Source organism: Melanotaenia boesemani, chromosome 19, assembly GCF_017639745.1.
Source record: "Melanotaenia boesemani isolate fMelBoe1 chromosome 19, fMelBoe1.pri, whole genome shotgun sequence".
Lineage (NCBI taxonomy): Eukaryota > Metazoa > Chordata > Actinopteri > Atheriniformes > Melanotaeniidae > Melanotaenia > Melanotaenia boesemani.
The window spans coordinates 1,677,663-1,694,346 of record NC_055700.1 but is presented as its reverse complement, the minus strand read 5'-3'; the positions used below and the strand labels follow the sequence as shown (position 1 = coordinate 1,694,346).

At 39.2% G+C, this 16,684-nt stretch overlaps 1 protein-coding gene across 1 annotated transcript; it reads right to left on the bottom strand.

Moving 5' to 3' along the window:
- Positions 1-4,272: 4,272 nt before the first annotated feature.
- Positions 4,273-15,887, bottom strand: cops4 (COP9 constitutive photomorphogenic homolog subunit 4 (Arabidopsis)). The gene is made up of 10 exons (XM_041970097.1): positions 15,735-15,887; positions 13,675-13,754; positions 13,433-13,584; positions 13,216-13,319; positions 12,981-13,134; positions 12,741-12,891; positions 12,465-12,635; positions 11,935-12,050; positions 11,771-11,855; positions 4,273-4,699 (listed from the first exon to the last, which is right to left on the bottom strand). Exons 1-10 carry the CDS (start codon positions 15,806-15,808, stop codon positions 4,566-4,568), a joined length of 1,221 nt encoding a protein of 406 aa, XP_041826031.1. The 5' UTR covers positions 15,809-15,887; the 3' UTR covers positions 4,273-4,565.
- Positions 15,888-16,684: the final 797 nt, after the last annotated feature.

The window sequence follows — 16,684 nt, the reverse complement described above, 5'->3', positions numbered from 1 at the left end:
ATCCAACATTTCACTTCATCCAACATTTCATCCAACATTTCACTTCATCCAACATTTCATCCAACATTTCATCCAACATTTCATCCAATATTTCATCCAACATTTCTTCCAACATTTCACTTCATCCAACATTTCATCCAACATTTCATCCAATATTTCATCCAACATTTCATCCAACATTTCACTTCATCCAACATTTCATCCAACATTTCATCCAACATTTCATCCAATATTTCATCCAACATTTCACTTCATCCAACATTTCACTTCATCCAACATTTCATCCAACACTTCATCCAACATTTCACTTCATCCAACATTTCATCCAACATTTCACTTCATCCAACATTTCATCCAACATTTCATCCAACATTTCACTTCATCCAACATTTCATCCAACATTTCACTTCATCCAACATTTCATCCAACATTTCATCCAACATTTCACTTCATCCAACATTTCATCCAACATTTCATCCAACATTTCACTTCATCCAACATTTCATCCAACATTTCACTTCATCCAACATTTCATCCAACATTTCACTTCATCCAACATTTCATCCAACATTTCACTTCATCCAACATTTCATCCAACATTTCACTTCATCCAACATTTCATCCAACATTTCATCCAATATTTCATCCAACATTTCTTCCAACATTTCACTTCATCCAACATTTCATCCAACATTTCATCCAACATTTCATCCAACATTTCATCCAATATTTCATCCAACATTTCATCCAACATTTCACTTCATCCAACATTTCATCCAACATTTCACTTCATCCAACATTTCATCCAACATTTCATCCAACATTTCATCCAATATTTCATCCAACATTTCACTTCATCCAACATTTCATCCAACATTTCATCCAACATTTCATCCAACATTTCATCCAACATTTCATCCAACATTTCACTTCATCCAACATTTCATCCAACATTTCATCCAATATTTCATCCAACATTTCATCCAACATTTCACTTCATCCAACATTTCATCCAACATTTCACTTCATCCAACATTTCATCCAACATTTCACTTCATCCAACATTTCATCCAACATTTCACTTCATCCATCATTTCATCCAACATTTCATCCAACATTTCATCCAACATTTCATCCAATATTTCATCCAACATTTCATCAAACATTTCACTTCATCCAACATTTCGTCCAACATTTCATCCAACATTTCACTTCATCCAACATTTCATCCAACATTTCACTTCATCCAACATTTCATCCAACATTTCACTTCATCCATCATTTCATCCAACATTTCACTTCATCCAACATTTCATCCAACATTTCATCCAATATTTCATCCAACATTTCACTTCATCCAACATTTCATCCAACATTTCATCCAACATTTCATCCAACATTTGACTTCATCCAACATTTCATTCAACATTTCACTTCATCCAACATTTCATCCAACATTTCATCCAACATTTCACTACATCCAACATTTCATCCAACATTTCACTTCATCCAACATTTCATCCAACATTTCACTTCATCCAACATTTCATCCAACATTTCATCCAACATTTCACTTCATCCAACATTTCATCCAACATTTCACTTCATCCAACATTTCATCCAACATTTCATCCAACATTTCATTCAACATTTCACTTCATCCAACATTTCATCCAACATTTCACTTCATCCAACATTTCATCCAACATTTCACTTCATCCAACATTTCATCCAACATTTCACTACATCCAACATTTCATCCAACATTTCACTTCATCCAACATTTCATCCAACATTTCACTTCATCCAACATTTCATCCAACATTTCATCCAACATTTCATCCAACATTTCACTTCATCCAACATTTCATCCAACATTTCACTTCATCCAACATTTCATCCAACATTTCACTTCATCCAACATTTCATCCAACATTTCATTCCATGATGACATGCAGATATATATATATAAAAAAAGGTATTTTTCATCAAAATTAGGACACTGCATTGTTTTACAAAATAGTGGAAATCTAAATTTAGAATAAATACTGAAACACATCTTTAGTCAGAATTTGACCATTACAGGTGCTCAACACCTGTCAGGTCAGTAGTTTTCCCCACGACAACAGAACTAGACCCAGAGGTCATTTAAAGGCCTGCAGCAGCTGTTTTAAGTTAATTAGCTGATTATTCTATTCTATTCTATTCTATTCTTTTCTATCCTGATCTATTCTGTCCTATTCTATTCTATTCTATTCTATTCTATTCTATTCTTTTCTGTTCTATTCTATTCTATTCTATTCTGTTCTGTTCTGTTCTGGTCTATTCTGTTCTATTCTATTCTGTTCTGTTCTGTTCTATTCTGATCTATTCTGTTCTATTCTTTTCTATTCTGTTCTATTCTGTTCTGTTCTGTTCTATTCTATTCTATTCTGTTCTGTTCTATTCTATTCTATTCTATTCTATTCTATTCTACAGTCATTTAGCAGACGCTTTTATCCAAAGCGACTTACATTTAAGAGGAAGAACAACACAAGCAAGAATTCAAACAAGATGGGACGTCATAATTAAGTAGTCAGGCTGCTGGGATAGTAAAGATATATATACATATATATATATATATATATATATATATATTTTTTTTTTGTAAGTCATTTTGTTTAAATACAACATTACGATTTCATTGAACAACATCGTCTTAGGCGTAAGTGCAGCAGCTTCTTCAGTACCTGGTTGAGCCAAAGAGCTGGTTAAATTTTTCTAACTCATTCTGAGTAGAAGAGTTAAGCTAAGTGTGGAAATGCTCCTTAAACAACTGAGTCTTTATCTTGCTTTTAAAAGTGGATAAGGACTCTGCGGATCGGACGGAGTTTGGTAGATCGTTCCACCACAGTGTGGCATCAGGTGTCTTCAATATTGAACCTTTCCACAATATTCAAATTTTCTGGGATATTGAATTTGGGGTTTTCATTAGTTGTCAGTTATAATCATCAAATGAAAAGAAATAAACATTTGAAATATGTCAGTCTGTAAATATCTACATTATACAAGTTTCACTTTTTGAATGGAATTTCTGAAATAAATCAACTTTTTCCTGATATTCTCTTTTTTTTAACGAGCACCTGTATATGGTAGAATATCATGTCATTATGCAGAGGTTATGTTATGTAATGTACTCAGATGTGCGTTCCTGAGACAACATTTAATCAGACTATCAGGGATGTTTGCACTAGATGTGGTCTCGACTGGTTAAGTTCAATAATATTATTGTTGTTCTTATTATTAGTATTATGATTATTTTCAATATTATTTTATATAAAATGAATTACCTGAACGTAGACGGACCTATGGACCTTCACACACACTCACCAACACTGGACAATAGAAGATGGAGAAACGTTGCTGGTCTGATGAGTCTCCATTTCAGCCCCACATTCAGATGCTCGGCTCAGAATCTGCTGGAAACATCATGAAAACATGGATCCATCCTGCCTTGGATCAACGCTTCAGGCTGCTGCTGGTGTAATGGTGGGGGGAGATTTTCTTGTTCCACTTTGGGCCCCTTAGTACCAACGTGTCCTGGTTTAACCAGCACAGCCTACCTGAGTATTGTTGTTGACCATGTCCATCCCTTTATGACCACAGTGGAGCATCTTCTGATGCTACTTCCAGCAGGATAATGCACCATGTCACAAAGCTCAGATCATCTCCACCTGCTTTCTAGAACATGACGATGAGTTCACTGGACTCCAACGGCCTCCACAGCCACCAGATCTCAGTCCAGTAGAGCAGCTTTGGGATGTGGTGGAACGGGAGATTCTCATCATGGATGCAGCCGACAAACCTGCAGCAACTGTGTGATGCTGTCATGTTAATATGGAGAAAACCTCTGAGGAAAGTTTCCACCACCTGCTTCATCTATCACACCAGGATTAAAAAGGTCCGACCCGGTACTAGAAGGTGGACCTGATGAAGAGGAGGACCCGGTACTAGAAGGTGGTCCCGATGAAGAGGAGGACCCGGTACTAGAAGGTGGTCCCGATGAAGAGGACGACCCGGTACTAGAAGGTGGACCTGATGAAGAGGACGACCCGGTACTAGAAGGTGGTCCTGATGAAGAGAAGCTGATGAAGAGGACGCTGTTGTCACAAACAGCCTAATGGTCACCTGACAGATTGTGAACTCCAGCTGCAGGACATAACAACTGTCCTGAAGCTCAGTTCAAACATTTCAGGGAACCTCGTCTGAAGAAAAAGACACTGAGCTGAAGCGTGTTTGTTTCAAATTTATTTCTCTTCATGAAAATGAAAATGTGCAGCAACAGGTTCATACACGGTTAATGGCTTATACATGTCAACCATCTCCACATGAAGTCACACGTAGAGGTGCATTCACAGCCTTCATGTGGTTACACACACACAGATCTGAGCCAGAAATGTGGTTTAAAAGCAGAGTGGTGTGTGGAGTTCAGCCAGAAGGAAAACAGGTAGAACAGCTGATGGTGATTCTGATGGCTTCTCCTCGGATGCTGCTGGGGAACATCTGACAGGGAGGGGCCGACATGTTTATTGGCTCATCTGGGCTTCCATAGCTTGTGCGGCCCATTCTGGAGCAGCCTGGCGGATTTTTTCTAGGAGGTTGTTGACTTGGAAACATAGAGACTGGATCTGTTTGTCCCAGGTAGGAAGCGGTTCCCGCGCTGCCAGAAACAACAAAGTTAAATATTAGAACTCTGAATTTCATGACATGGACACATTTAGACGGCGTGACGGTCAGGCTGAGGCTTCTTCTTCTGACTGAGTTACACTGAGTGTTAGAGTTTGGAGATGCTGCCCCCTTCTGGCCACATATGCTCATGACATGTTTAGTAAAATTAACTGTCATGTTGCCTCTTTGACCAAAATTCCTGGTAGAATTGAATTTATTCTCTTCCATTGATGGGAACATGTCTGATTTGCTTTTATTATCCCCGTCTTTCTTTTTTCCTCCATCTTTTCAAAAGACTATAAGAATAATGATAATAACAATACCAGTATAAACCAGTGTGTAGCAGCTTTTAATCCCAGTATAAACCAGTCTGTAGCAGCTTTTAATCCCAGTATAAACCAGTCTGTAGCAGCTTTTAATCCCAGTATAAACCAGTCTGTAACAGCTTTAAATCCTAGTATAAACCAGTCTGTAGCAGCTTTTAATCCCAGTATAAACCAGTCTGTAACAGCTTTTAATCCCAGTATAAACCAGTCTGTAGCAGCTTTTAATCCCAGTGTAAACCAGTCTGTAACAGCTTTTAATCCCAGTATAAACCAGTCTGTAGCAGCTTTTAATCCCAGTATAAACCAGTCTGTAACAGCTTTTAATCCCAGTATAAACCAGTCTGTAACAGCTTTTAATCCCAGTATAAACCAGTCTGTAGCAGCTTTTAATCCCAGTATAAACCAGTGTGTAGCAGCTTTTAATCCCAGTATAAACCAGTCTGTAGCAGCTTTTAATCCCAGTATAAACCAGTCTGTAGCAGCTTTTAATCCCAGTATAAACCAGTCTGTAACAGCTTTTAATCCCAGTATAAACCAGTCTGTAGCATCTTTTAATCCCAGTATAAACCAGTCTGTAACAGCTTTTAATCCCAGTATAAACCAGTGTGTAGCAGCTTTTAATCCCAGTATAAACCAGTCTGTAACAGCTTTTAATCCCAGTATAAACCAGTCTGTAGCAGCTTTTAATCCCAGTATAAACCAGTCTGAAAACGCTTTTAATCCCAGTATAAACCAGTGTGTAGCAGCTTTTAATCCCAGTATAAACCAGTCTGTAGCAGCTTTTAATCCCAGTATAAACCAGTCTTTAGCAGCTTTTAATCCCAGTATAAACCAGTCTGAAAACGCTTTTAATCCCAGTATAAACCAGTGTGTAGCAGCTTTTAATCCCAGTCTAAACCAGTCTGTAACAGCTTTTAATCCCAGTATAAACCAGTCTGTAGCAGCTTTTAATCCCAGTATAAACCAGTGTGTAGCAGCTTTTAATCCCAGTATAAACCAGTCTGTAGCAGCTTTTAATCCCAGTATAAACCAGTCTGTAACAGCTTTTATTCCCAGTATAAACCAGTCTGTAGCAGCTTTTAATCCCAGTATAAACCAGTCTGTAACAGCTTTTAATCCCAGTATAAACCAGTCTGTAGCAGCTTTTAATCCCAGTATAAACCAGTCTGTAGCAGTTTTTAATCCCAGTATAAACCAGTCTGTAGCAGCTTTTAATCCCAGTATAAACCAGTCTGTAGCAGCGTTTAATCCCAGTATAAACCAGTCTGTAGCAGCTTTTAATCCCAGTATAAACCAGTCTGTAACAGCTTTTAATCCCAGTATAAACCAGTCTGTAACAGCTTTTAATCCCAGTATAAACCAGTCTGTAGCAGCGTTTAATCCCAGTATAAACCAGTCTGTAGCAGCGTTTAATCCCAGTATAAACCAGTCTGTAGCAGCTTTTAATCCCAGTATAAACCAGTCTGTAACAGCTTTTAATCCCAGTATAAACCAGTCTGTAGCAGCTTTTAATCCCAGTATAAACCAGTCTATAGCGGCTTTTAATCCCAGTATAAACCAGTCTGTAACAGCTTTTAATCCCAGTATAAACCAGTCTGTAGCAGCTTTTAATCCCAGTATAAACCAGTCTGTAGCAGCTTTTAATCCCAGTATAAACCAGTCTGTAGCAGCTTTTAATCCCAGTATAAACCAGTCTGTAACAGCTTTTAATCCCAGTATAAACCAGTCTGTAGCATCTTTTAATCCCAGTATAAACCAGTCTGTAACAGCTTTTAATCCCAGTATAAACCAGTGTGTAGCAGCTTTTAATCCCAGTATAAACCAGTCTGTAACAGCTTTTAATCCCAGTATAAACCAGTCTGTAGCAGCTTTTAATCCCAGTATAAACCAGTCTGAAAACGCTTTTAATCGCAGTATAAACCAGTGTGTAGCAGCTTTTAATCCCAGTATAAACCAGTCTGTAGCAGCTTTTAATCCCAGTATAAACCAGTCTTTAGCAGCTTTTAATCCCAGTATAAACCAGTCTGAAAACGCTTTTAATCCCAGTATAAACCAGTGTGTAGCAGCTTTTAATCCCAGTCTAAACCAGTCTGTAACAGCTTTTAATCCCAGTATAAACCAGTCTGTAGCAGCTTTTAATCCCAGTATAAACCACTGTGTAGCAGCTTTTAATCCCAGTATAAACCAGTCTGTAGCAGCTTTTAATCCCAGTATAAACCAGTCTGTAACAGCTTTTATTCCCAGTATAAACCAGTCTGTAGCAGCTTGTAATCCCAGTATAAACCAGTCTGTAACAGCTTTTAATCCCAGTATAAACCAGTCTGTAGCACCTTTTAATCCCAGTATAAACCAGTCTGTAGCAGTTTTTAATCCCAGTATAAACCAGTCTGTAGCAGCTTTTAATCCCAGTATAAACCAGTCTGTAGCAGCGTTTAATCCCAGTATAAACCAGTCTGTAGCAGCTTTTAATCCCAGTATAAACCAGTCTGTAACAGCTTTTAATCCCAGTATAAACCAGTCTGTAGCAGCTTTTAATCCCAGTATAAACCAGTCTGTAGTAGCTTTTAATCCCAGTATAAACCAGTCTGTAACAGCTTTTAATCCCAGTATAAACCAGTCTGTAGCAGCGTTTAATCCCAGTATAAACCAGTCTGTAGCAGCGTTTAATCCCAGTATAAACCAGTCTGTAGCAGCTTTTAATCCCAGTATAAACCAGTCTGTAACAGCTTTTAATCCCAGTATAAACCAGTCTGTAGCAGCTTTTAATCCCAGTATAAACCAGTCTATAGCGGCTTTTAATCCCAGTATAAACCAGTCTGTAACAGCTTTTAATCCCAGTATAAACCAGTCTGTAGCAGCTTTTAATCCCAGTATAAACCAGTCTGTAGCAGCTTTTAATCCCAGTATAAACCAGTCTGTAACAGCTTTTAATCCCATTATAAACCAGTCTGTAACAGCTTTTAATCCCAGTATAAACCAGTCTGTAGCAGCTTTTAATCCCAGTATAAACCAGTCTGTAGCAGCTTTTAATCCCAGTATAAACCAGTCTGTAGCAGCTTTTAATCCCAGTATAAACCAGTCTGTAACAGCTTTTAATCCCAGTATAAACCAGTCTGTAGCAGCTTTTAATCCCAGTATAAACCAGTCTGTAGCAGCTTTTAATCCCAGTATAAACCAGTCTGTAGCAGCTTTTAATCCCAGTATAAACCAGTCTGTAGCGGCTTTTAATCCCAGTATAAACCAGTCTGTAACAGCTTTTAATCCCAGTATAAACCAGTCTGTAGCGGTTTTTAATCCCAGTATAAACCAGTGTGTAGCAGCTTTTAATCCCAGTATAAACCAGTCTGTAACAGCTTTTAATCCCAGTATAAACCAGTCTGTAGCAGCTTTTAATCCTAGTATAAACCAGTCTGTAACAGCTTTTAATCCCAGTATAAACCAGTCTGTAGCGGTTTTTAATCCCAGTATGAACCAGTGTGTAGCGGCTTTTAATCCCAGTATAAACTAGTGTGTAGCAGCTTTTAATCCCAGTATAAACCAGTCTGTAGCAGCTTTTAATCCCAGTATAAACCAGTCTGTAGCATCTTTTAATCCCAGTATAAACCAGTGTGTAGCAGCTTTTAATCCCAGTATAAACCAGTCTGTAGTAGCTTTTAATCCCAGTATAAACCAGTCTGTAGCAGCTTTTAATCCCAGTATAAACCAGTCTGTAGCAGCTTTTAATCCCAGTATAAACCAGTCTGTAACAGCTTTTAATCCCAGTTTAAACCAGTCTGTAGCAGCTTTTAATCCCAGTATAAACCAGTCTGTAACAGCTTTTAATCCCAGTATAAACCAGTCTGTAACAGCTTTTAATCCCAGTATAAACCAGTCTGTAGCAGCTTTTAATCCCAGTATAAACCAGTCTGTAACAACTTTTAATCCCAGTATAAACCAGTCTGTAGTAGCTTTTAATCCCAGTATAAACCAGTCTGTAGCAGCTTTTAATCCCAGTATAAACCAGTCTGTAGCAGCTTTTAATCCCAGTATAAACCAGTCTGTAGCAGTTTTTAATCCCAGTATAAACCAGTCTGTAGTAGCTTTTAATCCCAGTATAAACCAGTCTGTAGCAGCTTTTAATCCCAGTATAAACCAGTCTGTAGCAGCTTTTAATCCCAGTATAAACCAGTCTGTAACAGCTTTTAATCCCAGTTTAAACCAGTCTGTAGCAGCTTTTAATCCCAGTATAAACCAGTCTGTAACAGCTTTTAATCCCAGTATAAACCAGTCTGTAGCAGCTTTTAATCCCAGTATAAACCAGTCTGTAACAGCTTTTAATCCCAGTATAAACCAGTCTGTAACAGCTTTTAATCCCAGTATAAACCAGTGTGTAGCAGCTTTTAATCCCAGTATAAACCAGTCTGTAGCAGCTTTTAATCCCAGTATAAACCAGTCTGTAGCAGCTTTTAATCCCAGTATAAACCAGTCTGTAACAGCTTTTAATCCCAGTATAAACCAGTCTGTAGCAGCTTTTAATCCCAGTATAAACCAGTCTGTAGCAGCTTTTAATCCCAGTATAAACCAGTCTGTAACAGCTTTTAATCCCAGTATAAACCAGTCTGTAGCAGCTTTTAATCCCAGTTTAAACCAGTCTGTAACAGCTTTTAATCCCAGTATAAACCAGTCTGTAACAGCTTTTAATCCCAGTATAAACCAGTCTGTAGCAGCTTTTAATCCCAGTATAAACCAGTCTGTAACAGCTTTTAATCCCAGTATAAACCAGTCTGTAACAGCTTTTAATCCCAGTATAAACCAGTGTGTAGCAGCTTTTAATCCCAGTATAAACCAGTCTGTAGCAGCTTTTAATCCCAGTATAAACCAGTGTGTAGCAGTTTTTAATCCAAGTATAAACCAGTCTGTAACAGCTTTTAATCCCAGTATAAACCAGTGTGTAGCAGCTTTTAATCCCAGTATAAACCAGTCTGTAACAGCTTTTAATCCCAGTATAAACCAGTCTGTAGCAGCTTTTAATCCCAGTATAAACCAGTCTGAAAACGCCTTTAATCCCAGTATAAACCAGTGTGTAGCAGCTTTTAATCCCAGTCTAAACCAGTCTGTAACAGCTTTTAATCCCAGTATAAACCAGTCTGTAGCAGCTTTTAATCCCAGTATAAACCAGTGTGTAGCAGCTTTTAATCCCAGTATAAACCAGTCTGTAGCAGCTTTTAATCCCAGTATAAACCAGTCTGTAGCATCTTTTAATCCCAGTATAAACCAGTGTGTAGCATCTTTTAATCCCAGTATAAACCAGTGTGTAGCAGTTTTTAATCCCAGTATAAACCAGTGTGTAGCAGTTTTTAATCCCAGTATAAAACAGTGTGTAGCAGCTTTTAATCCCAGTATAAACCAGTGTGTAGCAGTTTTTAATCCCAGTATAAAACAGTGTGTAGCATCTTTTAATCCCAGTATAAACCAGTGTGTAGCAGCTTTTAATCCCAGTATAAACCAGTGTGTAGCAGTTTTTAATCCCAGTATAAACCAGTGTGTAGCAGCTTTTAATCCCAGTATAAACCAGTGTGTAGCATCTTTTAATCCCAGTATAAACCAGTGTGTAGCAGCTTTTAATCCCAGTATAAACCAGTGTGTAGCAGTTTTTAATCCCAGTATAAACCAGTGTGTAGTAGCTTTTAATCCCAGTATAAACCAGTCTGTAGCAGTTTTTAATCCCAGTATAAACCAGTCTGTAGCAGCTTTTAATCCCAGTATAAACCAGTGTGTAGCAGTTTTTAATCCCAGTATAAACCAGTCTGTAGCAGTTTTTAATCCCAGTATAAACCAGTGTGTAGCAGCTGTCAGACTGGGAGGTAAAATGATGATAAATGAATGTATGAATAGATGTAGCAGCATAAAGGTCGACCAGAAGAAGAAAGCAGAATTTATTACTAACAGAACTTTGTAGAAATAACACACAGATCAACAGTGACCAAACCTTTTGTCATCTCATCGTTCTCTCAAGTTTTGGCTTTCAGGAGAAAAAATATTGTTATTGAAACAAACACACAACAGAAACTATTTCCATGTTTCCACTTTTTCCTCATTTCCAGTTATTCCTGCTACTATTTACCTGCTATCCTCACTAAACCAACTCCAGCTCAGCTGCTTTGTGGCGCCACCGTGCATCAGAAACGTCTTCTTGGCTTTATTCCAGCCATAGAGGAGCATTATTTTTCTTCTTTTCACACACACATAGAACTTTCTGCTCACTGGTTGATCTTTGGCTGCTCCTGATTGGACGTTACCGTCAATCGAAGCTCTCTGATTGGTGGAAAGTCTGACAGGAAGTGGCTTCATCATCATGTCCAGGTCTAAAGAGAGGTCTCTTAACAACATAGTAGTGATAGTGATCTTTGAATAGTGATTTACCTTCAAAGTTAAACGCCCATTTCTGCTCCCTTATGTACGTAACATTCGTTTCAAACTGCATCAAGCGGCGGATAGCTAAGCTGCCTGAAAACAGAACAAATTACTGTAACCGCCACAGAACACGGACGAAACGGCCCGTCCGTCTGCGTATCCGTCTGCCTTTAGAAGCTACCGTTCCTGAGAAACTACTGATTATATAAGAGATAGCTCTTGCAGGGATCTGGTGGAGTTTTAAGGGTTAAAGACAAAACAATATATATTGTGAGCTTAAGTCACCCAAAGACACGAGTAAGTTCTGGCACAGTATAAAAAACACCGGGGTTGTTTTCACTCACTCTCAAAGTGTACGATGCCATCGATCTGGTCGATGAAGCCATTCATTCGTCCTTCTGTGATCATCTGGGAAGCAATCTTCTCAGCCTGAAGACGTGAGGAAAAGCAGGAGTTGTTACCAGGGTTACTGGATGCAGTCAGCTGGTTAGTCCAGCCAGCTCCTCACCTTTGCAGGAGGGATTTCCAACAACGCTCCGAGTTCTTCAAAAGTGATGTTGTTGTAGAGTTTGCTGGCAGACAGGAGGTTGTGTTCAATCACAGCTCTGTCCAGGATGCTGGATCCTGTCACCAGGGAAAAGAAAGTCTTCATGTCTCATTGTACAAATGGCTGGAGTCAGCGCTCCAGTTCCAGTTCAGCTGTTTATAAACATCTGTCCTTCTTTAGGGTCAATCATGGACGAAGTGTGGTTGATTATTACAATAAGTGAAACAAATATGACTGTTTAATTGTTACTATACATCAAACTAAACATTTATTCAGGGTAAACAAGCTAATCTGGGATGGACTGCTGCTGGAACGGATAACGACTCTGTGCTGGGTCACTGAAGTCTCTAAAACGAGCCATTATGTACAGAATTAACTCTTTCTCTCCGTCTGTCCTCCCACAGCTGGGATTTCATCCATGCATCACACAGCATGGCAGACAGGGACCACCAGCCGAAGCTCCTGCAGCGGGAAGGCGATCGTCTTCTTACCATCGGCTGTGGTGGCTTTCTGGTGAGGCATCAACATGGCAGCAAACTCCTGCAGCTGGTTTCCTCTGATGATGCGGTCCAGGTACATCTTCTCCAGAATACCGTAAGCAGCCAGCTGCTGACAGCGCTCATCCTTAAAGAGAGTGGCCAACATACGGGAGCGCTGCTGTCCTGAAATAAATCCAGTCATTTGTGGAATAAGGAGAGGAATAAAACAGCAAGTTGAGCTTTTCCACCATCTAAATGTCTGAAAATGTGCACATCTCCAGCTGGTACCTGCAGAGGCCAGTATGGTGCAGTTCAGGGCATGTTTCAGTGCTTCCAGACGCTCGCTTTCATGGACAATTGACTTATAAGACAGCTCGTTGTATCTTTGTGCTGCTTCAATGAACTTCCTCCTGAAATCTAGCACCCTGGCATAGCACACCTACAACGAAGAGCAGCATCAAGCACTTAACACAACATACAGAGTCAAACATTTCCATTCTGTCCACAGAGACGCTGTGGATCCGTCACCTTGTAATGTATCTGCAGCTGTTCGTTGGAGGACTCGTTCTGAAGCAGAGAGGCTCTGTTGATGTAGGCTTCTGCCTGAACAGGGTCATCATCTTCTAAGTAGAGTCGGGCTATTTTCAGGTATGTATCCAACTTATAGTCAACATTGTATTGCCTAAAGGGCCAAACAAAAGGCTTTTTAGAGATGTAAACATCTTAAAAGAGGAAAACATAAGTGTGGAAAACGCTGACTTACTTCTGGCCTGTTTCCAGGGGAATGCCAACTAAAACCTGGGCAGCATTCCTCCAGTCTCCCTCCTTTTCATAAATGGTTGCTAAGTGCTGTCTGATTGAGGCCACCTGAGGAAGAACATCATTCACATACACACAGTAGTGCTGACTCTTCACCTGTAATTTACCAAATGATGATAAACAAATCAGAATCAGAGCTGTGGGAGTCAGAAAGCGTCTACCTGCTCCTCAAAGGAGATGACCCTCGGCTGAATCTTTTCCAAGGTGAAGTGATACACCGCTTTAGCTGTGGCGTCGGGCAGGTTGGGCAGGTGTGTGCAGAAATCAGTCAGCAGTTGTCTTGAGATGACCAGACTGACATTTTCATTGACCACTGTAGCAAAATAAAATAAAAATCTATAAGACAGAGTGGTGACACCCAAACACACCAGCTGTGTACAATGGGGATGCAGCCGCTGCGTACTTGCTTCAACAAAGGCCTTCAAGGACTCCAGCTGATCTGCGTCTGTAAACTGAATGGCCTTCTCCAAAATCTGTCGATATCTGCAACAGAGTTCACGGATTAGAAACCACCTTTCCTGGGACAAACTTTAGAAATGTTAAACGCACAGGGAAAGATATAAATAATGAAATAATGCTGGTAAGCTGGTTTGTGATCTTTGTTCACATAATCACTTCACAGCAGGAGATACATGCGGGAGATTTAACATCTGGAAATATTGGTGCAAGGCATCTGTCCCACATCCACAGGAAGCAGACATCTTTTTACTACAACTCATAACATCCTTAACAGCTGCTTTCAGACACCTCTGGAGCATCTCTGCACATGTTCTGATGTACAACTTGAGCATTGTTGTTGAAAAAGCTGCTGAACTGCTCAGTCCCGACCAGCATGTTAGAGCTGCTGAAGTAACCTCACCTGGGTTTTTCTTCACTCTAACTGATGGAAGGATGATCAAAGTCGGTCATTCATCATTTCCAATCCAATTTATTTATAGAGCACTTTAAACACAACACTGTTGACCAAAGTCCTGAACAATAAAACAACAACAAATCATTTACAACATATGTAAATCTATAAATGCACTACAACACAGGCCAAAAAACATCAGTCAAGAAAGTATAAAATGACCAAAGACAATAAAACCTTAAACAACATAAAAGCATCACCTTGACTGGTGTTAAAGGCCAAAGAAAGTAAGTGGTTTTAGGAAGAATTTAAAATCAGACAGCGAGGAAGTCTATTTCATGTTTGAAGGCAGCTGGTGCCACAGCAAAAGCCCGGTCCCCCCTAAGTCTCAGCCTCGTCCCGGGAAGGACCTGCAGCTCCTGGTCAGCTGACCTTAAAAGTGTAGGGCTGAAACAGCTCAGGTAAATATGGTGGTGCTAGACCACTGAAGGAATTTATACGTTAAAAGAAGAACTTTATAATGGACTCTACAACCAACAGGAAGCCAGTAAAGTGAAGCCAGAACATGTGAGATGTGCTCCGACTTACAGGTGCCCATCAACAAGCGAGCAGCTGCATTTTGGACCATCTGCAGGTGAGAGCAAGCAGCTTGGCTAACCCCTACATACAGAGCGCTACAATAGTCCAACCTTGTTTTTATAAAAGCGTGAATGAGTCTCTCAAAATCCTTTTCTAAAAAAATGGCTTCATTCTGGCTGGCTGTCTCTACTGACTGAAACTGGTGATGGCTGATGAAGACCCACAGAACCCACCCATCATTTGAAAGTTTGTCCCTTAACTGTGTTGCTGAGGCCATGCTTTCACTGTTTTACTGGTTAAATGGACCTCCACTCTGTGCAGCTCTGCACTGGACCAACCACGCAACGTTTTAGCTACAAGGACTGTGTGCTACTGAAAGTCCAACACTTTCTGCTCTTATAGAGGTTCATGCAGAAAAAAACAAAGTTCTTTTACAAAATTTGCTCATATACAGATTTTCTCAAGCGTGTATCCTTAAACATTTATCCGATTTGCAGGACAGAATAGTTAACACATATTAATCAATTAGGTTAAAAGTAGCTTCACGTCAGTACAATTTATTACAGATATTTTTATGGAGTGCATAAAACTGCATGTTTACGTCCTACGTGAGTGTTTAGCACGCGCACAAGCAGATTGGTCAGACTGATTGTGATGAGAATACTATAACAGCTACAGTATCACAACACAAGCTTAGAGCCGTTTTGCACAGCAGCAGAGAAGCTAGCACGTTACCTTCCATATTAGCTAGCAAAACATCTAACTTCAGCATTGGGTTTCCTCTGTGGCTTTATTTTTCTTTAACTAATAGTTACAACAGCAATAACAATGTTATAATTAAAACTGAATGTCTGTGACGTCCAGCCGGCCATATGGACGGAATGTGGCTAATAAAGCTAGGAAGCTAACGTTAGCTTGCCCTATCGCAGCTATCAGGCTGCTAGCTAACAGTTACTGCAGCATCTACGTTCTGAACAGGAACCGTGTGCGATTTTTATGAACAGCTAATAATCATCAGAATCAGCGCTACATACTTAGCAGCAAGATCTTTGTGCGATCCGCTTGAATTCATCAGCTGTGCAAGCTCCTGTCTCACTTCGGCCGCCATTGTCGAAGTGTCAACAACACCGGTTTCCTCGACCAGTGAGATCGAGTCTTGTCTTCCGTCCCCCGAAGCGCGTTCTAAACAACGAGGGGACGCAATCGGTAGCGGGAGCGCGCACGCTGAGCGATGAACGGAATAATTTAGCGAATAAACAAACAACCAAACAACAACAAACAACGACAGACAGACAGGTAAGTAGATAGATAGATAGATAGATAGATAGATAGATAGATAGATAGATAGATAGATAGATAGATAGATAGATAGATAGATAGATAGATAGATAGATAATCTTCTAAGTCCACCTAATTTTTTAAGTCAGGTGTTTTTTTTATTATTTACACAAATAAAAAAGAGAAAAAAAGAGAAAACAAAAATACAAGAAAACAGATCTGACATTCGCACATATGACATTCTTAAAAGTATTTGAATCAAATGAGGTAATGGAATATTTTTTAGCTTTTCTGGTTTTGTGAAATAAATTACACAAGAAACACTAAATAAATCTTTAAAAGACTTGTGCCGTCTAACATTTATTTTATTATATTAAGGCACTAAATGTAAACCATGTACTGTCATGAAAATATACTAAATGTGTCCATTTAATTTAAACAAACACAAGCTTTAAATGCAGCTTGAATTTACACAGCTCTATTAAAAATGTGGTAGTGAGAAACAAAGAAAAAAACTTTCCTTGTGCTGTGGGTGTGGATCATAAACTTTTTTTTAATTAAATATACTTTAACAAAAGCTCTGCAGAATTACAACAAATATTTAAATAATAAAATTAAATTAAATAACTTCAGTAGATTGTTATAAAATCTCCAGGTTAAAATGACCAAGTCTTTGTAATTTCATCTTTTGTATTTGTACCGTCGG

Coding starts and splice junctions, on each gene's coding strand:
- cops4 (XM_041970097.1), bottom strand. CDS start 15,808: ATGGCGGCCGAAGTGAGACAGGAGCTTGCACAGCTGATGAATTCAAGC. Junction 13,755..15,734: donor CACAAAGATCTTGCTGCTAA/GTATGTAGCGCT, acceptor ACTCTGTTGCAG/ATATCGACAGATTTTGGAGA. Junction 13,320..13,432: donor TCATCTCCTTTGAGGAGCAG/GTAGACGCTTTC, acceptor GTTCTTCCTCAG/GTGGCCTCAATCAGACAGCA.